The sequence below is a fragment of the Lutra lutra genome, chromosome 10 (genome assembly GCF_902655055.1).
Source record: "Lutra lutra chromosome 10, mLutLut1.2, whole genome shotgun sequence".
Taxonomy (NCBI): domain Eukaryota; kingdom Metazoa; phylum Chordata; class Mammalia; order Carnivora; family Mustelidae; genus Lutra; species Lutra lutra.
In genome coordinates this window covers 74253268-74280471 of record NC_062287.1, presented here as the reverse complement: position 1 = coordinate 74280471, position 27204 = coordinate 74253268, and the positions used below count along the sequence as shown (strand labels likewise).

The following is a 27204-nucleotide window of genomic DNA, read 5'->3' as shown; positions in this document are numbered from 1 at the left end:
CTCTACTTGTTTTGAGCAGCATGGGGTCTCCCAGAGGGGCCGGGCACAGCGCAGCCCCGGGAAGCCATGGAGGGTAAACACAGGAGAGGGGCTTCCGAAATGCAACAGACTTCAGGAGTCTAGCATGTGGGACAAGCTTCCGCTGGCCCAAGAAAATGGAATGACTACGTGGCCGCTTGGCTTTGTGGCACTAACAGATCATCTGATTAAAGACTAAATTAGCGTCCGGTGACCCAGGCCAGTGAATTTATCTACCTAGGGGGATTCTTACTGCAAAGATCTAGAATCCTCACACCTCGTTTATGAAAGCCCATGAGACACAGGAGAAATGCTGCCATCAGGGAATGGTCTTCACACACGACCAATGAATAATTTGGGGCTGACCAAGGGACTGCTTAACTTCTTGCGGGTCGGCCTGCACGGTGCACTTCTGTTTCCACGGGTCCCTGCATTTGCAGGACCCGCCCTCCAGTTCCACGGAACAGCAGTCACAAGAAGCTTGTTCCTTTCCCAGTTCTTGCCGTCCCACACACCCCTGGAAACCATGGGCACTGCTGCGTGGCACAAGGCCGTCCCATATTCACTGGGCTCAGCCACATGTACAGCAGTGACACGCACAGACTGCAGCCACTGCTGTACCCCACACATGCACGTGGGGGTGCCCTCTCCTATGCCCTCCACAGGCATACAGCAGCCCCCTGGGTCTCCAGGTGCCCAGTATGGAGGAAACCAAGGAGCCCTTGGGAACCTGATGGGTTCCTGGATTCTTCCGCTGTGCCTGATGCCTGCTCATTACTCAGCGTGGGGGCTGCAAGCCTAAGACCTTCTCCAGGGGCCTCCAGGCTCAACAGTGACCCCTGGGGCAGGCTCCAATCTGATGCTAAGCCTGTAGCATTCAAGGCTGGGCTACATGAGAAGCGAGTGGTGCTGCATTCCAGCTGCTGCTCTGTAGGGACTTGCAACCTTGTGGGCCACAGGATCCTTCCCGGTGGGGAGGGGGGTGGCAAACTGTCCTGGTGGCAGGCAGTGAGTTCTTTGGGGCCGAGGCCTCAGAACCTGGATTTCAAGCTAGAGGCCTGAACTCAAATCTCAGATTCTTCAAGCATCCCTTTTATGACCTTGGGCAAGTCACTTACTCTCTTTGAGCCTTAATTTTCCTCTCCTGAAAAATGGAGACAAAAACTAAAAAAAAAAATCTCTGTTCAAGTTCCGGGACTAAAGCAGGGCTTGAGTCAAATAGCAGAGGGGAGACTACTTCCCAAACTGTACATTTCCCTCTCTTGGGCGCTCGCCGTGCTGGGCCCTTTCTGGCCATGACTGCATTTAACCCTTGTGGTGACTCCTCATGGTGGAGGACCGTCACTCTCCCCTTCTGTCTGCGAGGGCACTAGGGCACAGAGAGGCTGCCACCTTGCCTGGGGTCCCACATTAACAGTGGCAGAGCCAGGATATGTCCTATTCCGGGCCAGACAGAGGGCCTCCCCCATGAGGGGCGGTCACGCCATGTCCGTTGGACGTCTAACGGAAGAGATACAGACTACTCCTCTGGTCACCAGAACAGTCCCCGCCCTCACCCCAATTTTGAGGAGGCCCGTGGCAAGTGTGCTCCTCACCTGGAGTCCTTCTCGGACGGCTTCCAGGAGATAGGGGATAATCGAGTAGTTCCACAAGTCGGTGAACCACACCCTGGAGCCATCCACGTCGATGGGGCACGACAGGAAGAGCCGTGGGCCTGGGGACCACAGGGAAAAATCAGTCAGAGCCAAAACGGGGGGGCAGGGGAGGGGTTAAGAGAAGCCACAGTCTTAACAGACCCGACAAGAGGAACCCCGTGATTTTCTGAATGGCAGTGTAAGTACCGCTTCCCCGGGATCTCTCTCCCCATGAGGAAATCATCCGAGAGAGAGGAGAGGCTTTATGGGGAGAGATGTTCACCACAATGCGACGAACCCTGAACCCTGCCCGCTGGGATCAGAGGCGCGCCCAGCATCAGAGAAGAGAATCGGTTACGCGAACGACGGTATGGTCACAGCTGATTACTCTGCAGCCTCTGGGAAGGACTGTGAAAATGGAGCCTCAACACAGACGCTCCAGGGTCAATGGGAAATAAAGAAAAGAGCATCCTGTGTGCACGCTGTGTTTGTATCCACACAAAGCCGACATGTCTGGACAAGGACAGAACACCGAAGCTCAAATTAACATTAGGTGATCAGTCTTTTTTTCTCTGAACCCTAAGCTTTGGGAATATTGATTATGTTTTATTTTTAAAGCGGAGCCCATGTCGCCGGGTGGCCTGCCCTGGGGGAGCCTGGCAGTGGGGGCTCATCAGGGAGCTGGCATTGGCCCAGGCTGGCTGCGAGCTCTGATCAGCCCTAGTAGCTATGCAAAGAGGGGGAAAGAGACAGAACTGGATGCTGATGACCAGCAGCACAGGGTCTGCCTGGGCTGTGACCATCCCTCTGTCCCCTTCTCATCCGTGTGGACAGTGTGGCATCTGGCTGACTTAAGCTTGCCAAGTGCTGTCCCGGCCAGGGCCCCAGGAGCAGCGTCTGTCCCCTGGCTGGCCTCCCACCTACCTATGGTGACGTCTGAGGAGCTGTGAGCCTCCAGGAAGCGGTTGAGGTGATGCCAGACCTTGGGAATCCAGTCGATGATTTTTACCAGCTCCACATTCCGCACTCGCCCACTGATCTCTGTTTCCATGAGCTTCCGCCTCAGGAACCGGCCTAGGAAGCCCTTCACCGGCTCCGTGTGGTTGGCACAAAGCACCCACCTGGAGGAGAGGAAGGTTCCTCTGTTACAAGGACAGGCCTCACTGCTCTGAACACTGCACACACATTAAATCCCAATTCCCTCACGGCAGCCCTGTGACAGAGCTGCGACAGCCATCCCCATTTCACAGATGGAAATGCTGAGGCACAGACAGGTTGCACAGCTTATCCGAGAGCAAACAGCTGTTTAATATACAGAAGGGCTAAGATCAGAACCAGCACGGTCCAGCTCCAGAGTCTGAGCTCTAATCGCTGAGCCTGCTATGTCTCGTGCTGGAAGTCGGGCTGTGGGCTGGCCTCCGGGGCTGTGACAAAGACTAAGATGCAGTCCTTGTTCCCCAGAAGCACACAGTCTAGTGGAGGAAGTAAAAGAGCAGAGGAACGAGACGTGACAAAGCCCGGGGAGACAGCGAAGCCTCCCGGAGGAGCGGATGTCTGAGAGCAGGAGCGGCTGGGAAGGGGGGTGGAGACCAGACCGCCACATCTGCACAGGTGTGTGGGGTCTTTGGGGGAAAAGGCAGAGATTCAGTGTGACCAGTGTAATTCAGCGTTCAGACTTGGCTTGCCCACCCACAGGGTCTGATTCCATTTCGGAGGTGATGGGGAGCCGGTTAAAACTTTAAGCATGACGGTTTTCTGGTCAGATCTGGATTCTGGAACACTCCCGCAGCTGCTACTGGTGCAGCCGAGGGCCCACAGGGTGCCAAGCTGCGGGCAGGCACAGGGGTTGCAGTGAAGGTGTGCGGGGAGCTGCAGTGGTGGGGAGGAAGGAGAAAGCACTGATGAGCCAGGACAGCCTGGCTGCAGAAATGACCGTGATCTCAGGCCTAGGGAAGTCGACATTTCTGATGATCACAGTTCAGGTCCACTTTTAATAGCTTTCCCTCAGAGATGCCTGCAGAGTGGCCAGTGAAAATGAGCCAGGGGCCTAGCCCAGAGGGGCTTCCCAGCCGTCTCAAAGGGCCCAGGCAGGAGAGGGGCAGCGGGGCAGTCAGCTGGGAGGTGGCGCAGGGCACAGGGCATCCAGCCAAGCAAGGCAAGCCACATCGCAATGTTGCATGACCGAGTCCTTTCCACTTCCCACATCCCAGTAGTGACAGCACCTTGGTAGAGGGCCAGGGCGAGGGCCTCCCAGCAGCTGGAGTACAAAGCCCCACAGACCCAGCTCTGAGAGGACACTCAAAAGCAAGAGCTTCCGCTTCTCAGGATCACTTGGGGCGGAGAGATGCATCACCAGGGACAGGCAGAGGGCAGGGGGGCAAGGCCAGAGCCACGTCCTTGACACGGCTACCCCAGGGTGGAGATGCAGGGAGACCCAGGCTCCCATCTCAGCTCTGCCACTGACTGGCCAGGTGACCCCACGTGAAGCAATTCTCTCGGCCTCCCTGTCCCAATTTGCAAGATCAGTCTACCTCGTTGAGGCTGTCGTGGGAATGAGATGGGTTACACCGGGGCAAATGCTCAGCACGGCCCCCGACACAGGCGCCCGACAGCTGTGCCTCACCTGAAGTTGTGATGAAGCTGCAGATTGGGAGTAGAAGAGGTAGCCTGGTTCATGGTGCCGATTATGTAAGGGCTGCGGGGACAGGACGGAAAAGAAGGCTCGGTGAGTCAAAGGCGAGCCTTCAGAAGCCCACAGCGGCTGCCCGAGCAGGCAGATGGCTGCTTGCCTCCCCCACCCCGCCCGCGGACCCCGTGCCCGTGTAGCACACATCCCGCGGCCACCGTCCTCTGGGGCCATGGGGCCCAGAGCTGTCCTTTACCATTTCTGGTCCTTGCAGTTGAGCAGCCCGTTGAAGATCTCGCCCAGGGAGCTGACGTGGTGCAGGTTGTCCAGGATGATAACGAGGGGCATGTCCACAGCGTTGTTCTCGCTGCTGCACTGGTCGGCAAGGTTGGACAGGTACTGGCGCAATTCCTGGGGAGGCCGGGGGAAGACTCAGTGGGGGAATGCTCCCCAATAAAGACACACGTGCTTGAAGCCTTCACTTTGCCCAGGTCCACACAGGCAGAAAGGCCCTTGAGGAGGCTGTGGTGAGCCTGTGTTGAGGCACTGTGGGCTGCCCAGGCACAGTTGTGTTCCTTGCTCCTATCACTTCTCTGCAAGTGTTGCCATTTTTCTTGATGTTGTTTATTATGCCGACCTTCCAGTAAGTTCCCGAGGGCGGGTGCCTTATACACGTCTGTACTCCCACAGCACCTGCCTGAGAGCCACTCACACAGAAGCCCCTGATGGACGGATACAGCAAAGGAGCGCTCCCCCCACACGGCGAGTGCCGTCACAGCCAGCCAGCCAGCGGCACAGGGGAGAGGACCTACATGCCGAGGGGGCCCTGGAAGGTCTGGCTGAAAGGGTAAGCTCTGGACTGAACTACGGAGAAGAGGTAGGGGACTGGCTTGGGTTGGAACTAGGATGCATCCCAGCACGGCTGTGGTTAGGGATGTGGGTCAGAAGAGGAGGAGGAAGGATAATGGTGCAGAAGAGGAACGGCTGAAATGGCGAGCAGACAAGTGGCAAGGCACCAGAATGCCTGGCTGCTAGTGTTACCATCGTAGCAATGGTGGCCAGGGACTTAGAGTCTCACACACAGAATCTCTGCAGCCCCACGGTCACCTTCTTGGGTGGGCACTGGGATTCCCTCCCTCTTACCAAAGAGGAGGCTAGGGCACATCGGAATTAGGGGCCTGGCTCCAGACTCGGGCCTCCCTCGCTGTGGGCTCCTCACCACACCAGCTGGTCCCGTGCACGAACCCGATAGCTCAGAGGGAGATGCTTCCCCTCCCTCCTACAAACACACACACAGGCCTCCCTTTTAAGTCCAAGTGTGGCTTGCTAGCATCAGGAAAAGCCCCACTTTTTAAGTTACTAGTAATTTCTTCTTCCTTTAGCCTCTTTCCACCAGGGGTTCGTGGCCTCAGATACCTGACAAGGACAGAGTTTCCAGAGCCTTCCTTCCCCTACTCAGGCTCGTGGGGTATGGCTGGTAAGCTGCATTCTACCGAGGGTGTTGGTCAAGGGGAACGTGGCGGGGGGGTGGGGGCTCAAATCTAGCCTGGGCTCGACCCCCAGCCACGTGTCTGGGGGGATCCTGCTCTCACTGGTCCTGGGACAGGGTGCTTTTCCCTAAGCGGGCTCACACAGAGACTCTGGGTACCGGCACTCTGAAAACTTCTGCTTCTACCCTGATATCAAAAATCACCCAGCAGACTGAATGGCGCAGATTCCCGGCCTGCCAAACCTACTGAAAGCCATCATCTGGGAATGAGGTCCAGCAATCTGTATTTCTGAGCATGCCAGGTGATTCGTAAGGCAGAAGAGTCATTTCCCAATTGCCTCTGACTCACCAGTCCCCTTGCTCAGGGCCAGCCTGAGCAAATCATCCATCACCTCCCACTGCATGAGCAGCAAACAGGATTGAGAAAGCACTTCCCGGGACCAGGTCCAGACTTCCCCAGGGTCCCCATGAAGCAGGACTGAGCCTGATGCCAGCTCTGGAGTCTAGGACTCTGACTTACACTCTAGTCCACTGCTCTGTACCATTAAGGGGTCCTAGGCACACGGCCACCCGCCTTGAGCCTCAGGTCTTGCCTCTGTGACATGAGAGGAGCCACGACCTCCCCCTCAAGGGGGGAGCGTGAGGCAGCCAGTTTGCTGGTCATGGGCAAGTGGTCTGTGATGGGAGCTGTTACTGTGCATGTCCTCACCGTTCCTCAAAAGGATGTTTCATTTGGGAGAAACAAAAGCACCAACCAAGCACGTGACAAGTTCTCAGTAAACCAAAATGGATGCGTCTGGGGCGCTCCTAAAGGACTCATAGTACTGGGCGTCCCAGCCAGCTCAGAGCGGGCCAGTAAGAGGTGGGCCACCTCTCCTTACAGGTAGCACCCTCGCTGTGCCTTCTGCTCCCCCATCCTGATGTCCTCCGCAGGCTTTCGCAAGCCCGAGCGAGCCCACACAGGTGACCGTGCTTCCCCATCAGGGCAGGGGTGGCCTCGATGGCCCGGAAAGGGCCACTCACCGCAGGCCCCGGCTGAGCGGCAGCCTCCACAGGACCTCCTCACCTTGCTGGACTTGTGGTCCACATTGAAGGTGGCAATGACGCCGTCGGTCAGCTCCCGGCCCTCTCGCAGCACGAGGTACTCGGACAGCCGGTTGGCCAGGTAGGTCTTCCCAGTGCCGCTGGGGCCGGAGAGGATGATGCGCCGGTGCTCCACCAGCAGGGACACGTAGCGCTGCAGGATGGGCTTGGGGATCAGGGACTCGAACACCAGCGCGTCCAGGCTATTCTCTGCGAGCCCTGCGTTGGAGAGGGACAGGAAGGGTCTGGAGCCCTGTACGACAGGTGGCTCTGCACGTGACCCCGGGACTGCCGAGCTCTGTCCACGGCAGCCACTCCCCCTGAGACCACTGCCCACCCGGGTACACGGGAGGCAGGGCACAAGCAGCCACAGCCGTCTGTCTGCTCACAAGCACCGTCTGGCCCGGCACCTGGCTCGGCCGACTCGCCCAGACTCAGCCTCCACTCCGGCACCCAGGCCCTCGGGCCCTGTCTGTCCTCTGCAGAATTGCTAAGACGCTGGGCTCTGCTTTCCTGTCTGGATTTACCGTGCTGCTGCTGTCTGCCCAGACCAGACCCGAGTCTCCCATGTCTGCCAAGACCCTGGAGTTGCCGGTCACCCTGTTCTCTCTTGTGCCCTAAGGCACTGCTGCCCACACTCAGATATGCCAGAAAGGAGGCCACCCTTTCATCTTGAGAACGAAGAAATGCAGTTTGATTTGGGGATGTGACTACCGGTAGGGGAAGCCGAGAGGCTACCCAGCAAGACCTCTGAGTCTCAACATGTCAAAAGGAAATGTATCTTTCCCTTTCCTACGTGGGACCGCTCCACCAGTCAGGGCTGTTGGCTTTTTTTTTTTTTTTTGGTAAAGATTTTATTTATTTATTTGAGAAAGTGAGTGAAAGAGAGCATGAGCAGAGGGGAAGAGCAGAGGGAGAACCAACCTGGGCCTCGGTCCCAGGACCCTGGGATCATGACCTGAGCTGAAGGCAGCCGCTTAACGGACTGAGTCATCCAGGTGCCCCAGGGCTGTTGGCTATTTGTTTATTTATTTATTTGGGGGAAAACTTTCATTTGTAGTCAGAGAGAGAAAGAGAGCATGTGTGGGACCCCAAGACCCTGAGATCATGGCCCGAGTCAAAACCAAGTGAGATGCTTAACCTGGCTTTTTTAAAACAACTATTTTCTTGATATCATTCTCAAAAGAAGATCCATCCAAGGTCACTGTCTAAAACCTAAAGCAGTTTTGTTAAAACTTACCTTAAGAAAACTAGCGTAGGTAGGTAAAAAGTCAAATGAAGAGCATTTATTCTATTTTTTTTTTTTAAAGATTTCATTTTTAAGTAATCTCTGCAACACCCACTGTGGGGCTCAAACTTACAAGCCTGAGATCAACTGAGCCAGCCAGGGCCCCCATTTATTCTGTTTTATAATGTAGTATCTTCCTTCTACGAAATTGTTCACTGCAAACAGACCTCACAAACGCATTTATATGCTGGTTTCCAACCCTCCCCCAACTTCTGAGAATGGCCCCTACATGCAGGAGACTATTCCAGAATGACCACGATGAAGGTTTCTAAATGCCTTATCTTCTGGGTACAGGCCTAAGACTTCCCTGGTACTGAGCTCAGGGTACCCTACACTGGTTGGAACTCGATGCAAAGTGTGGAATGCAGGGTCTCTAGTCTAAACTTAATCACGAGACCACAGAAACCTCTCTCTCTACATACACACTGATGCTCTTTTGTTTTTTTTGCCCTAGAGCCCCCTGGGAGTGGCTATTCTGCCCATGAACTCACTGCAGGGCGTACCCAGCCCCACCCCACCCCCGGGACCACTGCAGTGGACTGTCTGCAGCCCACGGATCTCTCAGCTCTAACTCTTGCATGGTTTATGGTGTCCTAAAGGCAGGGGTTAAAGCACTGCTGGAAAACAGAAGTCGGGTGTCATTTAAAAATAAACCTGAACGGATCCCTCGAGATGTTGAACAACCTGGTGTGCTGACCATGGCAGATTGGGCTGGGGTGGGGGGGCTGGGCACATTCCACCTTGGCAGACCATCTTGTCCCGGTTTCTACAGAGGTCTGGTCTCTGTGACGGATCACTCCTTTCACCCCTCAGTGACTGTAGCTGTCACCTACAAGTGACCACGCACGCTCACCAGCGCAGATGAAACACAGTTGGAGCTCGTGACAGATAAGGCTTTCCCTGAGGGGGTTTTTGTAAAGCAGCAGTTTTTGGTGTGCCTAGTACCCCTTCCTCCTGCCCCTTCTAGTAGGACTCTTCTTTCTTATGGGGAGCTCATTCCAGGGCCTTCAAGTGGGGCTGACCCAGCACCTTCAGCACCCAAGGACCCAGGCTGGGCCAAACCTTCTCCCAGGCCATGACTGGTTCAGTGATGGCTACTTGACTCAGGTGGGCCAGAATCACCTGCTAGGATTTTCTGTCCCACTTTTCCAAAAGGACATTCTCTTACTTTTAGGTTCCCCAGCCAGGAGGATGAATTGGGGCTACCCAGGCCATTTCTACAGCCGTGCACAGAGCTCAGAAAATATGCCAAGCTGAGGCAGGACTGGTTCTCAGGGCACTGTCGGGATGCCCGGATCCAGACGTGTTTGAAGCGGTCCCTGCTATTTTCCAGGTGCGTTTCGTGTTCCCGCTAAAGCTATCTGGGGTAGGTTCCTGTCACTGGCATCCAACGCCACATGTATGCAATTTTGCTCACCGACAAGATAAGAAGGCTGTGTGTGAGGCTCGGGTGGTAACATTGCGCTCGTCCCTGACAGAACAAGGTGAGAATTCATGCTCCTAAGGAATGGTGGGGCGCTTCTGAAATGCCTTCCAACCAGGAAGCAAAGCGTATGTTAAACCACCCCCAAGATGCCCTGTTAAAACTACAGTCAAAAGCCGTGCCTTGGGGCGCCTGGGTGGCTCAGTTGGTTAAGCATCTGCCTTAGGCTCAGGTCATGATCCCAGGGGCCTGGGATTGAGCCCTGCGTCAGGCTCCCCGTTCAGTGGACAGCCTGCTTCTCCCTCTCACTCTGCCTGCCTCTCCCCTGCTTGTGCATGCTCTCTCTCTCTCTGTCAAATAAATAAATAAAATCTTTAAAAAAAAAAAAAGAAAAAGCTGTGCCTTACAGGGAAGTAAGATGGGACAACCTGAAGGTCGTATAGTGTTCATTAATCCATTCTTTGGTGGGGGGTGAGAGGAAGTGCATAAAATATAGGGGAAAGGGGGGTTTTGCCGTCAAATATATTTGTGTCAGATTGGATTCAACAGCCTTCTTCCCGGTAGGAGTCCATGTATCCGAGGATGGTGTTAGGGCCCCCATACACTCCTGTCTTCCTGTCCCCTGAATACACAATGATGCAATTTGCTAGACTCATTTGGCCAGGATTCTGCCCCCACAAGATCCTCTGTGGGCTGAGAATCCCTTGGCACACACTTTGGCCTGGGGCCTAGCATCCCCGGGTGATAAGGCCACCGGAGACGCCAGCAGGGCCGTGCGTGGGTGAGAGCGGCTCCCACCTGTAGAACGGGACCATGTCCAAGGCCGGCTGGCAAGAGCAACCCATGGGTATCGGTGGAGCCCTGTTTCCGCAGGGCTATTAAGATGCCAACATCTCAGAGTCATAAGGCTTAATGGGACCTTTTGTTATATAATTTCAGCAATAAACTAAAACTATCTGCTTCTGGCGGTGTTGGAAAAAGCTAAAGGCCATTGAACTTGCTTAGGTAAGAGCGACTGTGATTGCAGGGGTTAGAGAAGCCTGCCCCCCACCCCACACGCGTGCCAACTAAACGGTGGCCATGGTTTCCTACGCCATGTCACAAAACAAAAACTGCAATTGCCCAAAAACCCCGACCTCCGCCGTTGGCCGAATTACCTTTGACGGTCACAGAGATGGTCGTGTTCTCGCCGACCAGATAGCCACAGGGAAGCAGCTCGGGGGTCTCCGAGGTGTTGCTGCGCTTGATTTCCCCAATGCTGTAGCCCAGAACACTGTCTGAATTCAGCCCCAGCTGACTCACGGGGTCGACGTGGATGATGTATTCCTGGGAAGAATAAAGTCAAGACCCCATCAAAGATGTGGCTAGAAATCTGCCCATGACTCATGTTTTCCTTGAGGGATTTCTGATCATCTTCTCTCTCAGTTGATGCCTGGGTTGAAACCGAGCTGTGGAACGAGAAGGGTGGGTGGTGCAGGGGAGAACTTTCTATGGGGATGGCGACCCGAGTACCACAGGCCTCTTTAAGTACAGATTTATTTGGTTAGTGACGTGGAGAGAGCCCTAACATAATCATGAACGTTTAGTCTGGATGAACCAAGCAAGGAAACGTTAGGCTGCTTTTCTTAAATTCAGCTGAAGTCCTGAAGACACCAGGGCCTGGGAATAGTGCTGGAAAACTCGTGAGAGAGAAATTCTGACAAGAACTCTCCACCAGCCCCTCCCCTTGGCTCAGAGCAAACACCACACTGATGATAAAAGGAGCAAACCCCAGGGCTGCAAGAAAAAAAAAAAGCAGCTTTTGATCTTTAAACAGGAAAAACTGTGTTTAATTTGGAAAGTACGCCCTCTGAGGTGAGTGACCAAAAGGTTTCAGGTCAGTGAACCTGGCTGGAGGTCTGTGGACGAGGAGGTGGCTGGATGATGACCGACGGAGAGTTATTAAGGACAGGCCTCGCAACCTTTAATGGTCTCACTTCCTTCCCCGTGATACCCCACAGGCTCTTTTCAGCCTAAACTGCTGTCTTTTTAATCCGAGGATGGCCCAGCTCCCCATCAGCAGAGCTCAGTTTTGGGCAGCAGGGCAGGTCTGCCTCAGCCATTTCCATCCCTTGCCCGGTCACATTTCCACAGCCTGCCAAGATGGGCAACGATCTTTGGCTGGAGAATAGGGCTTCCTGCATGAGAAGCCACCTTAATCTAGAAGCTAGAAAGAGACTGGAGTGTACTATTTAAGTCACGTTCTAAAGTCACACCAACTCAACTGGATCAACATGGTTGCATTCTAGCTCCATGACCTTGGGCAAGTGACCCGAGCCTTACCTTCTTCCTGTTTAAGTGGGAAAATAATAGGACCTTCCTCACAGGCCTGCAAATAAATCAGGGCTAATGCTAGGATGGTCTCTGGCACCAAAAATGCAGGCTACCAATACTACTCAGGGGATGTGATTACTCAACACTTATGATTGCTGACTCCCTTGAGGACAGTAGAAAAAAAGATGTCCAAGAAGCTTCTTCCAAACCACCTTGTGCTTGAGGTTCACCTGAGCACCAGATGTTTCAAGTGAAACATCTGGTTATTCCAGTGATGTGACTAGAACAAATATGGAAATACCAGCTTCTTTGACTCTGGCCATCGATCAGATATTAATGTCACAGAAAGTGAAAATCATTCACAGACTCTGAAGTGTTGGCTGGGATGCTGGGCAAGTCGGATCAAGTTCCCCAGAAATGAAGAACGGAAATGGCCCTGGCCACAAGGTACTCAATCCAAAGTATATTCTAAGTCAGTTCAATATTCAACTAGCAGTTCACCACGCGAGGCTCAGACAATTGCCTGAGGCCAGGGAAACGACTCTCGTGGGCTGGTCGACCACTGCCAAGGGTAGCCAGGGGCAGGCTGGCCAAGTCACCAGCCAGTACTCACCATCCTCCTGTTACTAAAAGTGCCCAGAGACAAGTCCCAACAACACAAGGATGGGGGCAGACCCAAGCAGTGGCCATGTTCCACACACAAACCACCCCTTCCCTCCCTGAGCCCGGGCCCCCACACTTCAGGCAGATGACCGTAGCCGTCCTCTTTGACACTTACTTTGAACAGTCGTCTAACCACCCCATCGAGCACATCCCACTTCGTCTTGCCACTAACTCCAATGCAGCCAATAAGAAAGAGGTGTGGTCTGGAATCCTAAGGGTAAGGAAATGTATGTAGGTGAAAAACAGGCCGATCTTTTCTGACACAGTTTAGCAAGGACGCAGATTGCCTTAGAGCGCCACCAATGGGTTGAGAGGGGAATAAAAGTCCCATTTGTTATAACACCAGACACACCGTAGATGGAAAACAATCATCTTAAAAACTTGCCTTGCTCTCTTGCAAAAACAGTACTCCATGGGTCAGGAAGAGAGGATCTCCTCTCTGGAATCGAGAACCTTCTAAAGGTGTGCCATGTATAGTGCATAGATCACGTCCCTGGCCTGGAATGCTCTCCCTTCTCCTATCTGCCATCTCTCCCTTTCCAAACCTTGCTTGCAAACTCACCTCTTCCAGGAAGCCTTCAATGATTAACCCATCAGGCTCAGAGCTCCCATTGCTTCACTGGTTCTGTACCGAACTGATACAGGAACATATTCTGTACTTATTTACTTTTAGGTATTCATGTCTTATTTGTAAATCAAGTTTCTCTCCTTGTTAGATATTAAACTCCTTCAGGACAGAATATGTTTGATTCTCTTCTTCTTTTTTAAAGTTTATTGCTTTACTGCTAATTAAAACATACTCAATTCAGAAAACAAGGAAAACTCTGGGAAGTTGACACACAAAAAATACTTTTTCTATGTCTTTTGAATTTTGCCCACAGGGCTCTCTGCACAGGGTAGGGCTCATTAATCACAATGATTCAAGAAAAATTAATAGACTATTCCATTTTGTTGCATTTTAAAATCTTAGCTCTGACAGGCTCATAGGGATAGAGAATTAGGAGAGTGGCAGCAAGGGGTGGGGTGTGTGTGGCAATTAAGCAAAGTCAGCAGAGAAAAGAGCACCAGTCTTACGGTGAGACGATCTTGCCTCACCAGTCACCCTGTGACCTGAAGTAAATGACACCTGGGTGACAAGTTTCTCAGCTGTAAAACGGAGGGGACGCCGTCCAGCTGACCTGCTTCACCTGGATCCTGCGGTGATCCAGAACAGTACAATTTCTCAAGGGACTCAAGCTTCTGTAAAATGTAGAATCGATCTCTTCCTCTTGAGATCACTGGATTAAGGCACATCCCCAGGTGTCCCCTGAATTTTTTATAAGAACATTCTAAGAATGAATTGTTCCCTTGACAGTCCTATCATGCCATGACTTAAACTCTGAAAATGGACCTCTTTAGGTTTGTTTTTATATATAAAAATATACGTATTTTTAGGTTCGATGAGGAGAAAAGTCACTGGCAGTTCCAAACTCTGGGCCTTCCCCCTTCTACAAGACCGACCGGAGGGCCAGCCACACCACAGAATCCTCTGGCAAAGAGGGTCTGGCCATAGACGGCTCTGGTGTGGTGGGCACGGCAGGCTCCCAGGCAGTCCTCCATGACAAACAGCGTGTCGGCAAGGATGCCAAGAAACAGCAAACAAACAGCTGAAGAGGACCTGAAATAACCGCTCGTGAAATCTTTCTCGCTTCTCTGAGAGGGTCATTTCAGCATCGTGTGGACTGACTCAATGACGAAAAGTCAGCTCTGCCAACCCCCACCCCTACTCCCAAAATTGTCCCTAGTGTGGGTGTGGCCTCCTCAGGCTCTGGAAGAGAACTAGAACTACTCAGAAAACTCAAAGATTCCTCAGCCTGGGGAGTCAGGACGCCCCACCGGCTTCACGTCAGCCACCTTGGTGTCCCACCTTGTTCGCGGGCTCTGAACCCTGGACAAGACTGGTGCTCTGGGTCAGCTGCATTGGGTCGGCTTGCCTCCGTGCCTTCCGTGCTAACTGTGCTTAGCTGCCTTCTTTCTGGACACATTAAAGTCAGTTAGGATCTGACGTTAGTGTTGCATTAGTTCTGTGCAAATGCGACAGGGGACGATTTTTAGTATTATTAGGCTTTCCAAACACGAGAGGGAGGGAGGGGCCATTTGTTCACGTTAATTGTGTCAAAATGCTGCCAGAGATTGTGGTTAGTTAAGGAAAGTGTTAGTAGGACCTCCGAATCACCTTGCACGTGGAGGTGATGCCGTCTGAGGATGCCATCACTAAGCTAGGTAGTTCTACATGGAGAAGGGACAAGCAGAGCGGGGAAAGGGATCCAACTAACCTCCTTCCACTTCATTTCCTCCTGAAAGCTGACAACTATCTTAACATGCCTGCCTCCTTCCTTCCGAGCCGAGCATTCACCAGTGTCATCCAGCAACATGTCTGCGAATGGAAAACATCAACAGCCTTAGGCACATGGGGACAGCAAAGCCGGCCTCCTGACACCCCCGCTGCTTGTTGGCACGGCAGCAGGACAAACCAGGTGTCAGGGTGCAGGGACGTGGGGTGGGGTAGGGGAAGGGGAGAGGGCAGAATGGAGAATGCAACCACAGAAACCAATGGTGGACCAACGAAAGAACCAGCAGGCTCACGATGTGCCTTGCCAAACGGAAGTGCGAGGCAGGGGCTCAACCAAAATGAGAGCAACGTAGCATCATGGATAGGAAATCAAAGCGTCAGCCTCCATATGCTTACAAAGAAAACCTAGCTCGTGTAGACTCATGATGGTGCTGGCCAGGAATCCATCCTGAAGGTAGGAATACCACAGACCAAGCCACTGCCCCAGCTGCGACCAGCTACTATGGGGTTTTTATGCAGCATTCAGCTTGTGGGTCAGCCTCTTAAAATGGATCAAACGGAACTCAGCATGGCGGACAAGAGGATCCAAACTCATGGCTTGGAGAACTGGGGGCACTGGAGCAAAGCATGACAGCAGTCTAACAGCTGAGCTCATGTCGGTAGCAGACGCACACCCACACACACACACACCCCAAGTGCACGCACGCCTGTTGCCTCTCCATTTGATCTGTTCATCTGCTTATCTCGGGGCTCTTGCTTGGAGACTGGAACGCCAGCTGCAGGCCCTGACCTGCCCCCAGCCCCGGGATGCCACTCACCCAGGCTGGTTGACTCCGTGAGGTTCAAGCTGTGCTGGGAGAGGCCCATGGACTGCCTAGGGGAGGCCGAGAGGGACACCTGGGAGGGTGCCCGGCTGCAGCCACTGCCTTGAGACTCGGACTTCAGCCGGTCATTCTCAGCTTTCAGCTTCTCTATTTCACTCTGCAAAGAGTAAGGGAGAGGTTTGCTTACTAGGTGGATGGAACACAAACAAGCATCTTCTGGAGCAGGAACTGGAAAGTCCCTTGCAGGGATGAGGTGGGAATCCCAGCCAAGGCCCAGCCAGTCACACCATCGGAGAGGTCCGGCTGCGCTGGCTGCTCTTGGGTACACACAAGACCTGTCTGGCGAGGCAAGGGCCACCCTTGTGGAGAGCTGGCCTTTGGAAAGACTCAGAGATGCTTCCCAGAGTCTGCTGAGTCTTTTTTTTTTTTTTTTTCAAGATTTTATTTATTTATTTGACACACACAGAGAGAGATCACAAGTAGGCAGAGAGGCAGGGAAAGAGAGAGAGGAGGGAAGCAGGCTCCCTGCTGAGCAGAGAGCCCAATGCAGGGCTCGATCCCAGGACCCTGAGATCATGACCTGAGCCAAAGGCAGAGGCTTCAACCCACTGAGCCATCCAGGCGCCCCTGCTGTCTGAATCTTAACTGAGAGTCTTACAATACAAGAGGTTTATGAGACTCTGGGCTTGGCGGGCTTCTTTTCTGTAGGGCTCAGAGCCTTTAGGAGCTGCTCTGCATGGTAGGGCTCAGAGGGGTCAGAGTGTGCAGCAGTCCTGAACACAGCTGAGCCAGGAGCTCTCTGTTCACAGAGCCTCTCATGGAACAAGTGTCCCATGGAACCTCCTTTGGGAAACGCTGGTTCTCCAGTGAGGCCCCATGTGGCAGAGCCCACAGGGCTCTTTCTTCTCTACACATGTGTAGGGAAAAGCTGCCACGTGCATAGCACCGGAGCTACATCCAGAGAAAACAACGCAGAGAAAGAGTAGCCAGAAGACCCAAACAACTTCTAGTCTCGGGGGGAGGGAAGGAGGGGCTCTAAGAACACATTTGGAGGAATCCAGATGAGGGCACTAACTCTTGCAGATGCAGGACCTGGAAAAGCTATGGAGAGAGGGAGGCTAATCCTTCAGGGAAGGGTCTGGTCTGGCCGTGCACAAGGCTCTCCCCGCGGAGGGAACACCGGGACTAGGATACAGAAATACCTGGTGCAGGCAAAGGGAGCAGTCAGGGGCTCCCTCTGGCTGATGAATCTGGAAACTGGAATTGCGAGTGGGTGGGTGGCAGATTCCAGGTTACAAAGGATCCCGTAGCAGTCTCTAAGGCCAGAGGAAGGAGACGGCCACAAGCAAGATGGGACGGCAGAGCTGCTGGAAGGCACACAAGACGGGGACGCACGGTTCTGCCATTACTCTGAAAAGACTCAACTTTGAGGGCACCTGGGTGGCTCAGTGGGTTAAAGCCTCTGCCTTCAGCTCAGGTCATGATCTCAGGGTCCTGGGATCGAGCTCTGCATTGGGCTCTCTGCTTAGCGCAGAGCCTGCTTCCCACCCCCCACCCCTGCCTACTTAGGATCTCTGTCTGTCAAGTAAAAATGAAAATAAATAAATGAATGAATGAATGAATGACTCAACTTTGAGCAATACCGGGAAAGGCATGAGAAGAGAAGGAGCCTTGCTACTTTGGAAAAGAAAGAAAAAAGATAAGAGCGGAGAAACAGGTTCGAAAGGCAGAGGGCTGCCACCTTCGGTGGCCCTGGGGGTGTGTGGCGGAGAGCAGCCCCCTCACCACTCCTTCCCAGACAGCCTGGGGCTTGGGCCCCCGCTCCGGGGCTCACCTGCATCCTGTTCATGGCCTCCCGGAGCTGGTCAAGCTGGTGTGCGGAGCTGAGGGCTTCTAGGCGGATGTCGGTCAGCTTCATCTCCTTGTCTCTCAGCTCATTCCGGAGCTGCATGACCGTCTCGGCTTCACTATCGATGCACTCTGAAATGCTAGGGAAGGAGACATGTTACTACTAATGGGAGCAGCTCTGGGTTCAGCTCCTTTGAGTTCTCCACTGACCACCGGTCCCTATCCATCGGCAGGTTTGTTCGGCAGTCACCCCGTCTGACCAGCCGGCGGGCTTCCCGGAGGCCATGATACCAAAGCTTGAAATTTACAGACTGACTTGCTTCTCTGTGCTCTTTCTTGGCAGAGGTCAGGCTATCAGGATGGCTTTGGTGTGCCTTTCAGCAAAATTCCAATAATCTGGGATAAACAGCAGCCGGCAAAAGGGAGTAGTAACCCTCGGGGTTTGAAACTGGCCCCCCATCCCAATGTGTACACAGCTGGGGCCCTATAATGACTTTGCATGGCCCTTGAGATATAAATTCACTCAGAGAAGGAGGGTCAACTGTCTGTTTTAAAGATTAGACATTCTAAGTTCAGACCCCTGGGGGGTGACTTTTATTTGCTCAAAAGTGAAAATAACCGAAAGACTCCAGTAGAAGGTGTTAATCTATTCTGGGTCGCATTCTAAAACTCAATCTTTGGGGCACCTGTGTGGATCTGTGTGTTAAGCCTCTGCCTTCGGCTCAGGTCATGATCTCAGGGTCCTGGGATCGAGCCCCGCATTGGGCTCTCTGCTCGGCAGGGAGCCTGCCTCTCCCTCTCTCTCTGCCTGCCTCTCTGCCTACTTGTGACCTCTATCAAATAAATAAATAAAATCTTTAAAAAGAAAAAAAAAAACCTTCAATCTTTTAAGTGTCTTAAGAGCAACACTTTTTCCTTCCCCCACCTGCCCACACTGCTTCATAAGCTCATGGTAAGGAAGAGAAACCTCTCAGATCATCAGAGAGCAGACAGGAAGATACGACACAGCAGTCCCAGTTTTATGTGAAAACTGAACAATAGTGTGAGGTTGGATGTCCTTCCAGCTGCATGCCAGATCAGGGGATCCCGGGACCCTGTGGAGTCCCTCTGTCTTAAGAGGTGGTCCTCCTAGGCTTAGGTTTGCTGTTCAGATACCTGGCGAGCAGCACTAAATGGAAGATCATAAAAGTCATGATGAATGGCCATGCTAGAAAAGGGGACTCTCAAAAAAAAAAAAAAAGTCTGTTGATTTCAAAGCTCATTGGATCTGGAGTTAGGCGTGATCTAGGATAAGCAGCTTTGACATTTCTTGGACTGAAGATAGAAAAAAAAGGGGGAAAAAAACCCAAATAAACAAAAAAAACAAACCACATTCACAAAGTTGAAGCTGATTATCTCTGAAGGACATGGTGAGCGTGTGGTCTCTGCAGAAGTAATTGTGGAGCCCACTCTTCAAGACCAAGTCCTGGATTTGAGGCCAAAAAAAGCCTGACCTGTAAAACTGGTTGAGGGTGTGGAAACATTCATTGCCAGAGGGAAACCATTTATAATTGTTAAAAGAGATGTAATGTATTTGGGGGCAGAAAGGACTAGAAGAAAAGTTTAACACCTGAATGGCCAAATCTTTTTGTTGTTATTTTCTCAACCTGCACTTGAAGGGTTTCATTTGAGAGATGGTAAGAGAGGAAAACTACCTCTGATTTTTTAAAAAGTGGTTAGCGGCCAAGGAAGTTTCTCAGCTTCAAAATCTTCTAAAACCTCTAACAAACACCTGAAAATGTTATGATTATTCCCACTCCATGCCTTTGAGAAACTAAGGTGAACAGATCTGGGATAAGAGGCTAGAAAATAACTTCAGATCCTCCTCTCCCACCCACCACCTCTGTGCTTTGATTAAATGATGGTTTATAAGGTTTTACTATATAGTCACGCCTTTTCTGGTTTGCCAAGGTTTGCAGCGGGAGCTCACAAACACTGGTTTCTTCTTGAGAGAGTATGGTTTCCTGGTTTAAATGGAGTGTGAAGTCTGAAGAAAATTCCATCATGACACTCCACTCACTGCTAAACTGTGCCCCACACAGACCTTGGAGGCTCTAATTCACTGCAGGGAGTAGTTGGCTTTGATTCACATCGTCAATCTGGTGTGTCTGGCCCTCTGGGGCAGGCGTTTTGCCCCAGTCCCCTCCACATGGTCTGTGCCTTTCCCCAAGAAAGCTTTTGCAGCAAGAGAGACAAGACTTCTTCAGCACCCACTTTGTGGGATAGAACACATGGGCTACTTTGCAAAACCTGGCCAATGACTTGGCAAAGAGAAGCAAACTGAGATAAAGTCTGTGTTGAGAATAAGTGCACTGAGAGTACTGTGCTCCCCTAAAATAGCCCAGTTCTCAGAAACACACAACTGCAAGGTGACATGGGAGGGATGTCCTACTCAACACAGAGAGGATGTTCAAAATTAAAGTTCAAAACTTTAATTTTCTAGCAATCTCTCTACCCAACTTAGGGCTCTAACCCATAACCCTGAGATCAAGAGCCTGGCAGAATCCACCGCCTGAGCCAGCCAGGTGCCCCGAAAACTAAGTTCTTCTGCAACAGTCCCAGCTAAGTTTTAGTCTCTAACCCTAGTGCCCAGGTTCCTTCCACGGTAGCCTTCTGTTACATCTCCGAAGATTTGGTTGCACTCAACAGGTTACTCCCTGCATGGCTGCTGGCTGCTCCAAGACCAGGGTTCTCTGCATCATTTCCGGTGCCTAATCACACTGACCAGTATGTAATAGGTGCTCAGCAAATGCTTACTGAATACACGAACAACTGTGCCAGGTAGCCGAAGAGTATCAGTTTGCTCCATCCACTACTGACTCCATGGAGATGTATTACAATTATCCCCTTTCAAACAGGGGGAGGGTGAGTCCTGGAGAGATTACCGTGCCCGTGAAAAAAAAAAAAAATCAGCGTAACAGAATCAGGATAGAATCTGGTGGGTCTACTTAAGTCTAGAGTCCATGCTCCTGAAATGTATCCAGCAGGCACTCAGTACATGCTCATCCACTTCATGGACCACTTACTGAAGCAACCTGATGTCGATTTTTTCCTACTCAGTCCCTACCATGTTACTCCCCTATTTCCGCTGTCCCGGCCAGATGCAGGGCTGGTGGCATACCTAATTTTAAATGCCTCAAGTGTGGGAACCACTGCCTTCCCACACTACCATTCCTTTCACCCACAGGGTAGGCACTTTTCTGGGCCCCCGACTCCTCTGCCTTGGGTTTCTTCTTTGAACTTCCTCTCACTTCTAGATTTGCACATTCTTACAAACCCTTCAAGGTTGGAAAGAAGCATTTGCTTTCTGCCCACCCGCTGGAAAACCAGACCAAAAACAAACATCTCCAGTGTGCACAGATGCTGTGGAATGCTGGAGAAGGGCAGCAGACCAGAGTCTGCCCCGCCCAGTCCCTATGGGAGAGCGGGTTTGGAGGCAGCGTTCTCGCGATGGCTGCTGGGAAGGCTGCACAGCCAAGTGCGTCACCCACTCTCCCTCATCCTCCCCGACTGCCTGGCGGCACGTGGTCCAGCTACCGCCTCCCTCCCAGCAGTTTCTTTTCTCTGCTTCCAGTTTTCCTCCCACCTCTCCCTGTCTCGCTGGCTGCTCTCCTTGCGCACCCCGAGGTCAGAGCACCCCGAGCTCAGTCCTTGGCCCTCTGGCTCCTCTCTATCTTTATCCAGCCCTGTGGAGAATCCTCCAGGTTCTCAGCCTTCAGGACCACCTATGAGCCCACGTCTCCCAGATCTAGACCTCCAGGAGCCCCAGGCTGGTTGGCATCTCCGCATGGGTGTCTCCTGAGCAGCTCGGACTTTACACAGTCAAGCCACAGCTTCTGATAGCCGCCTTGCCCTGCCCATGCCTTCCACCTGTTCCAGAAACAATGCTTTCACATACCTAGGTACGCAAGATGCAAATCTAAGAATACTCAAGGATTCTTCTCTTTCCTTCACACCTGACATCTCCACATGCTGTCAGCTTTCTTCTAGAACACAGCTTAAAATCCATCCAGGACTCACTACTACGAGTCACCATGTTTCATCTAATATCTGAATGTCTGCAAATCCAACAGTGCCTACCTCCCTATGGCTTATACTGTATTTTTTGGGGGGGGGGGTAGTGGGGACAAAGAACAAATAACTAATAACTTGAGGAAATCTACAGGTCAGGTGGTGACACGGGCCATGGCGAGAAACAGAACACGGCTAAGGGGGTGATGGGGAGTGCTGGCTGTGGGAGGGGGCTATTTTACGCAAGGGGTGCAGGCAAAGCATTAGTGAGAAGGAAACGCTGAGCACCTGAAGAAAGAGAGTATCTAGGGGAGGAGTGGGACAGGCAGAGGACACAGAAAGGACAAAGGCCCGGGGATGTGTGACTGGAGTGTTCCAAGGACAGGAAAGAGCCCACAGTGGGGTGGACAAGGGGGAGAGCGCTATTAGCCTTTACGTGGTTGCCTTACTTCCACTCTTGCTCCCCTGAATTCCTTATCTGCAGGGAGGAGACTGATCCTTGTGAAACATGCATTCAGATGATGTTACATTCCTGCTTGAAACTCTCCGGTGCACGGGGCACCTGGCTGGCTCAGTCAGTGGAGCATATGGCCCTTGATTCTGGGGTCATGAGTTTGAGTCCCACACTGGATGTAAAGATTACTTAAATAAACTTAGGGGGAAAAAAAAAAACCTCTCCATGGGCTGCCTGAGTAGCTCAGTCCGTTAAGTGTCCATCTCTTGATGTTGGCTCAGATCATGACGTCTCAGGGTCGTGAGATCGAACCTGAGATAGGTCTCTGTGCTCAGCCTGAGATTCTCTCCCTCTGCACCCTCTACCCTGTGTGGCTGTCTCTCTAAAATAAATAAATGTTAAAACAAAAACAAAAACAAAAAACCCAAAACACCTCTCCAATGGCTGATAACCCATCACACATAGAAGCAGATGCAAATTTATTTTGACTTCAGTGCCTCCCATGTTCTGGCCCTGCCTCCTTCCATGGCCTCCTTTCTGCTACTTTCCTACCTCCTATCATGCAGCAGCTACACTTGCCACACAGGGACCATCCCTCCTCCCCAGCCACACCCAGCCTGTCTCCACCTTAGGCTCCGAGCTCTCTGGGGGGTTCAGGAATGCTGCAGGGAGCCTATTTCCTTCCCCTCCTGTGTGCGAGATTTCACTTCTTCCCTTGTGGGTGGGACAGCCCTGCTCAGTGGACTGGGAAGAGGGAACATGTGTCTCTCCAGGCCTGGCCAATAAAACTCTCCTGCATTCTCTCCCCTCCCCCACTCCCCACCTGCTGGCTGGACACAGAGTTCTCAGCAGAGGACTCAGGTCCTGTGGGATGGCTCGTGCAGAAGATGGAAGGAGCCTTCTGTGGCAGGCCGCCTGCTGATTGACGATGCATACCTGTCCTAGGTTCCGAGTGAACCAGAGATCAACAGTCCCGTGTCAAGCCACTGAGCCCTGCGACCGCATATGTTACAGCAGCTAGTGTTATGGAGCAGAACTTACCAGTGGTCCCTCTTATCATGCAGATCTCAGCTGGAATATCCCCTCCTTTCCTGGCCACCCCATCCACAGTTGCTGCCAGGTACTCTGTGTCCCAATATGCCATTTTCATTCCCAGTGTGAACCCTTACTTAGCTCATTGTTTTCTAGTTTATTCAGATTTCTTTCATGTCTGCCTCTCACCCGAGGATACAGGGTCTATCAGAATTGGAACTTCATCCATCTGGTTCACTGCTGTACCCGGTGCCTGGCATGGGGCAAGAGCAGAAGCCAGGAGAAGTCGAGGCTCTGCTGTTCCCTGTCACTCACTTCCTGCCTTATGTGGTGTCCAGGCAGTTGGTGCGCTGCAAAGACTCAGCCGAGCCCCTCATCCACACTACATGCACCCATCCCATAAGTCAGCCTTGGGACACAGGTGCGGCTGCTGTCTTCAGCAGGGTGGCCTGCTGGCTAAGTGGACTTAGGGACAGCTCCCTACATCTGGCCTCCTGAGACGGAAGGGGCAGAGGAAGGAGGTCCTTCATGCATAGTATCTGACTGGGCCCTCACAAGTATCCAGGCAAGTAGATGAAATTAACCTCATTTTCGCCCATGATGAAACTGACATGTCCAGACACCCACTTTCTTCTCCAACCTCAGCCACAGTGGCTCTCTTCTGGGCACGGTCTCATCTCATCAACTGTCCCTGCAAAGCACTTGGGCTACAATTCTCTCACTCCTGGCCTGGTATCCCATGGCCTCTAAGGGAATTTCATCCTATGGGGCAGGGGCGATTTTTCTCACCTCTGCAGGGGGCTGGCTGGCTGTGCCACCCTCTGAGCTGACACCTGGGTCCCCATCTGTCCATCTCAAGCCATTCCTGATGTGCTCCTGCCTCTCGAGTCTGGGATTTTCTTTTTAGATGGGGCAGAGGACTGTCTCCCTACACCCCTGACGGAGCAATGATCAGTGGGTGCTCAGTGGAGACCATGGGAGGTTGGCTGGGCAAGAGAAGAGGACTCTCTCTATCTATGTACCTCGTTGCCAAGGGAAATGGCACCTAAGTCAATGTCACATGAGCAAACACTTGTCTCACTTAACAGAAGCAGCTGCATTCCCGAAAAGTTCTTTACAAATTGACTCATTTAAAATTTACTAGGGGAGTCCCTGGTGACCAATCATTTTACCAAATATAGAACCCTTTGGTAAAGAGAATTATATCACTGAGTCTTCTCCATTTGTTAAACTTCCAGTTGCTGAGGGCTGACCTCAGAGAAAGAGTCAACACCAAATTTTGATCAGAGAAGGATGGCATAATCTCTTTTAAGTCTTGCCACAAAAATGAGCTAAGGGGCACCTGGGTGGCTCAGTGGGTTGAGACTCTGCCTTTGGCTCAGGTCATGATCCCAGGGTCCTGGGATCGAGCCCCACATCGGGCTGTCTGCTCAGCAGGGAGCCTGCTTCCCCACCCCCTCTCTGCCTGCCTCACTGCCTACTTGTGATCTCCCTCTCTGTCAAATAAATTAAAAAAAAAAAATTTAAAAATGCACTAAAAATTTCAGCAAAAACTAACACTCATAACACTATCTTCCCCTCTCAGCAAGACGGTTGTAGCCCTTTCACATCCATTTACCTCGTCTGATCCTTACAATCAGATAAGGAGCCAACAACCATTATCCCAGTTTGAAAAATAAAAAAATGGAAACAGGGAGGTTAAGCCCTTGCCCATGGCCACCCAGTGATGCCATCAGAACAACAATGGAAGATTCCTCTCTGGACCTCTCCAGCCCTAAAGCATTGGAAGAACATACCCAGTCCTATGAAAGCATGATGTACAAAACTCCAAGGAGAAGATGAATGCTAACAGGACACCTCTCCATTCCTATCTGGGAGGGCTCCTGGGGACCAAAGGCATTGTCTGACCCACGTGCATCCCCAAGGGACAGACTCACAGGGAGTTGGAGTGGGAGCCCCTCAGCAGTGGCGTGGAACCCGTGGACCCGTTGTGCGGTAACTTGGGTGAGGAAGGCAATGAGGAATCGGTCATCTCCTCGATGTCAGAATGAGAGGATGCGGACTTGGGGGACTTCTTCTTCCCAAAGGCTTGCTTGAAGGAGCTGCGTAACTGAACACACGAGACTGTCAGCCAGGCCGGGGCTGCAACCAACACTCAGGCCTTGGCCAAACAGAGACATGCAGACAAAAGAGCAATTAATTCTCCCACGTGTCCCCCCCACCAATGACAAAGGTTCCCAACAGCTCTCTTGAATCAGTGCAGTAAGGGAAGAAGAGTTATCTGGTGCTGACAGCTCAGAGGACTGGACCTGTGGGTGACATTCCATGCCTACTCCTGCTTCGAGGCTAGATGCCAACAGCAAGACAGAGCCTGGTTCAGCAGATGGATGGCGGAAGGATGAGGTTACACAGCAACAAAGCAGGAATGCTCAGACATGGTGACGGATGCAGAGATTAGTCATATCAATGGATGGGTTAGCTTGGTATCTGATATTAACGTCGGTATTGCTTACCTCATTGACCTGCCAGGGAAAACGCAAGCAAAAAAATGGGGAAGGGGAAGGAAAAAAGACAATTTTTAACAGAGAAAGCCAGTGACAGGGAAAGCCTCGGACTTTTCAGACACAACATGGCCAATAGTAAACACCACACACAGAGAAGGTTTCCGGTAGGAACATGGATCTTCCCGAGCATTACAGGCATCTTCCTTCATTATGAAAGGAAAGGAACAGCGCTTCTGGGAGTCCCTACAATCCAAGTGCTTCCAGCTTCTTTGGTGGAAATGACTGCCCCTGACCGTCCTGTGATTCTTACACTTCTGTCTCTTAAGGCCTTAACTTTTTTTTTTTGGCATGTCTGAGTCTTCTTTTCTCAGCAAGAATAGCTTCACTGCTGCACTAGTCCCTACATGGCTGTAGCGCCTTCGGAGAGATCTACTTAGGAGTTCCTGCTGTCCTTGTGTACACATAAGATGATATTAGCCAATTAGCCATCTCAATTGCTAATCAAAAAAAAAAAAAAGGTATTTCTAAGAAATTTATTAACTATATTGGGAAAAAAGGGACTGGCATATCACAAATTCCCCAAATTATGAGATGGAGCCGAAAACTCTAATGAGAACATAAAGAATTAAAGTGCAGGGTCTTCTCCGAAAGCCACGATAAGCATGTATTTTTCTAGACCAAGAAAGTCAAGTTTTGTTTTGAAAAAAGGTCTTTTGAAAAGTAATTTCCATTTTACTAAAACCTTTTTTCTGAAAACATCCTGGCGGTTTTCTTAACCATTAAGAAATTCTGAAACAGGCCATTCTGAAATAGTTAATGGGATTTTTTTGCTCATCAATATTAGATCCATAAGGAATGGCACATCCAAGTGCGGCTGATCGAGATCCCAGTTCCTACTTTTCATTAAATTTCCAGTTACAGAAACAGAAGGATCTGGCACACAAACTACCAACCTCAAGACTTGCCCCTACCTCTGGAAAAGGGCCATGTGGAGGAGGAAATGACAAAGATTAGACAGAATTCAGCTTTGAGATCATCTGAGAATGCTCATTCTTTATCTTCCCTTCTACCAATAACCAAGAACCGTCTTAATGCAAGTAAATAAATTTTAGTTCTTGAACTGGAGAAAATGGGTAAACACGGTTTTCATAGAAAATAATTCTCTCTCATCACTTTGATAATCAAGTCAGACCATATTTTACCAATAGCATATTAGAAACAGCAACATATGTTAATGCTATTTAAGGCATAGCAGATGAGTTGACTAAAAGCCATTAGTAACGAAGAAAAAAACTTCATCAGAATGATGAGAGGGTCACGCTAAACTGGTCTTACGGTCTTCTAGCACAAGTCATCAGCAACTGGAATTCCTCAAACTGCGACTGCTCTATGGCCAGACCTCGCCACCCATCCAAGATAACACAAAATGAGGGAGAAGTATATGGAATGGATGAGGACACTGAGGTTACTATGGAAACACGATGCTGTCAGCACTGATGGATGGGGACGCTGTGAGCACTAGCCAGCTTCAGATCAACCTGAGCTACCTCTGCACTGAAGACAGGGAGCAGCAAATGCCAACCAGAGCTCCCCAGCCTTGACACAACTAAAAATGGGTCGGTA

General features: G+C 51.5%; 1 protein-coding gene across 12 annotated transcripts in view; it reads right to left on the bottom strand.

The window, feature by feature from the left end:
* Positions 1 to 27204, bottom strand: part of NAV2 (neuron navigator 2) — a 398868-nt gene that overhangs the window by 10713 nt on the left and 360951 nt on the right. For 8 of the 12 annotated variants that reach the window (XM_047690357.1, XM_047690361.1, XM_047690367.1 and 5 more), the window contains 12 exons: positions 25591 to 25599; positions 25015 to 25187; positions 17528 to 17681; positions 15688 to 15850; positions 14853 to 14953; positions 12653 to 12748; positions 10719 to 10887; positions 6834 to 7069; positions 4535 to 4689; positions 4276 to 4347; positions 2577 to 2773; positions 1614 to 1732 (listed from right to left, as the gene is read on the bottom strand). In XM_047690357.1, coding sequence (XP_047546313.1) covers positions 1614 to 1732; positions 2577 to 2773; positions 4276 to 4347; positions 4535 to 4689; positions 6834 to 7069; positions 10719 to 10887; positions 12653 to 12748; positions 14853 to 14953; positions 15688 to 15850; positions 17528 to 17681; positions 25015 to 25187; positions 25591 to 25599 — 1644 coding nt within the window. The remainder of the gene's footprint in view (positions 1 to 1613; positions 1733 to 2576; positions 2774 to 4275; positions 4348 to 4534; positions 4690 to 6833; positions 7070 to 10718; positions 10888 to 12652; positions 12749 to 14852; positions 14954 to 15687; positions 15851 to 17527; positions 17682 to 25014; positions 25188 to 25590; positions 25600 to 27204) is intronic. The other 4 variants (XM_047690360.1, XM_047690365.1, XM_047690369.1 and 1 more) reach the window with 1 other exon arrangement.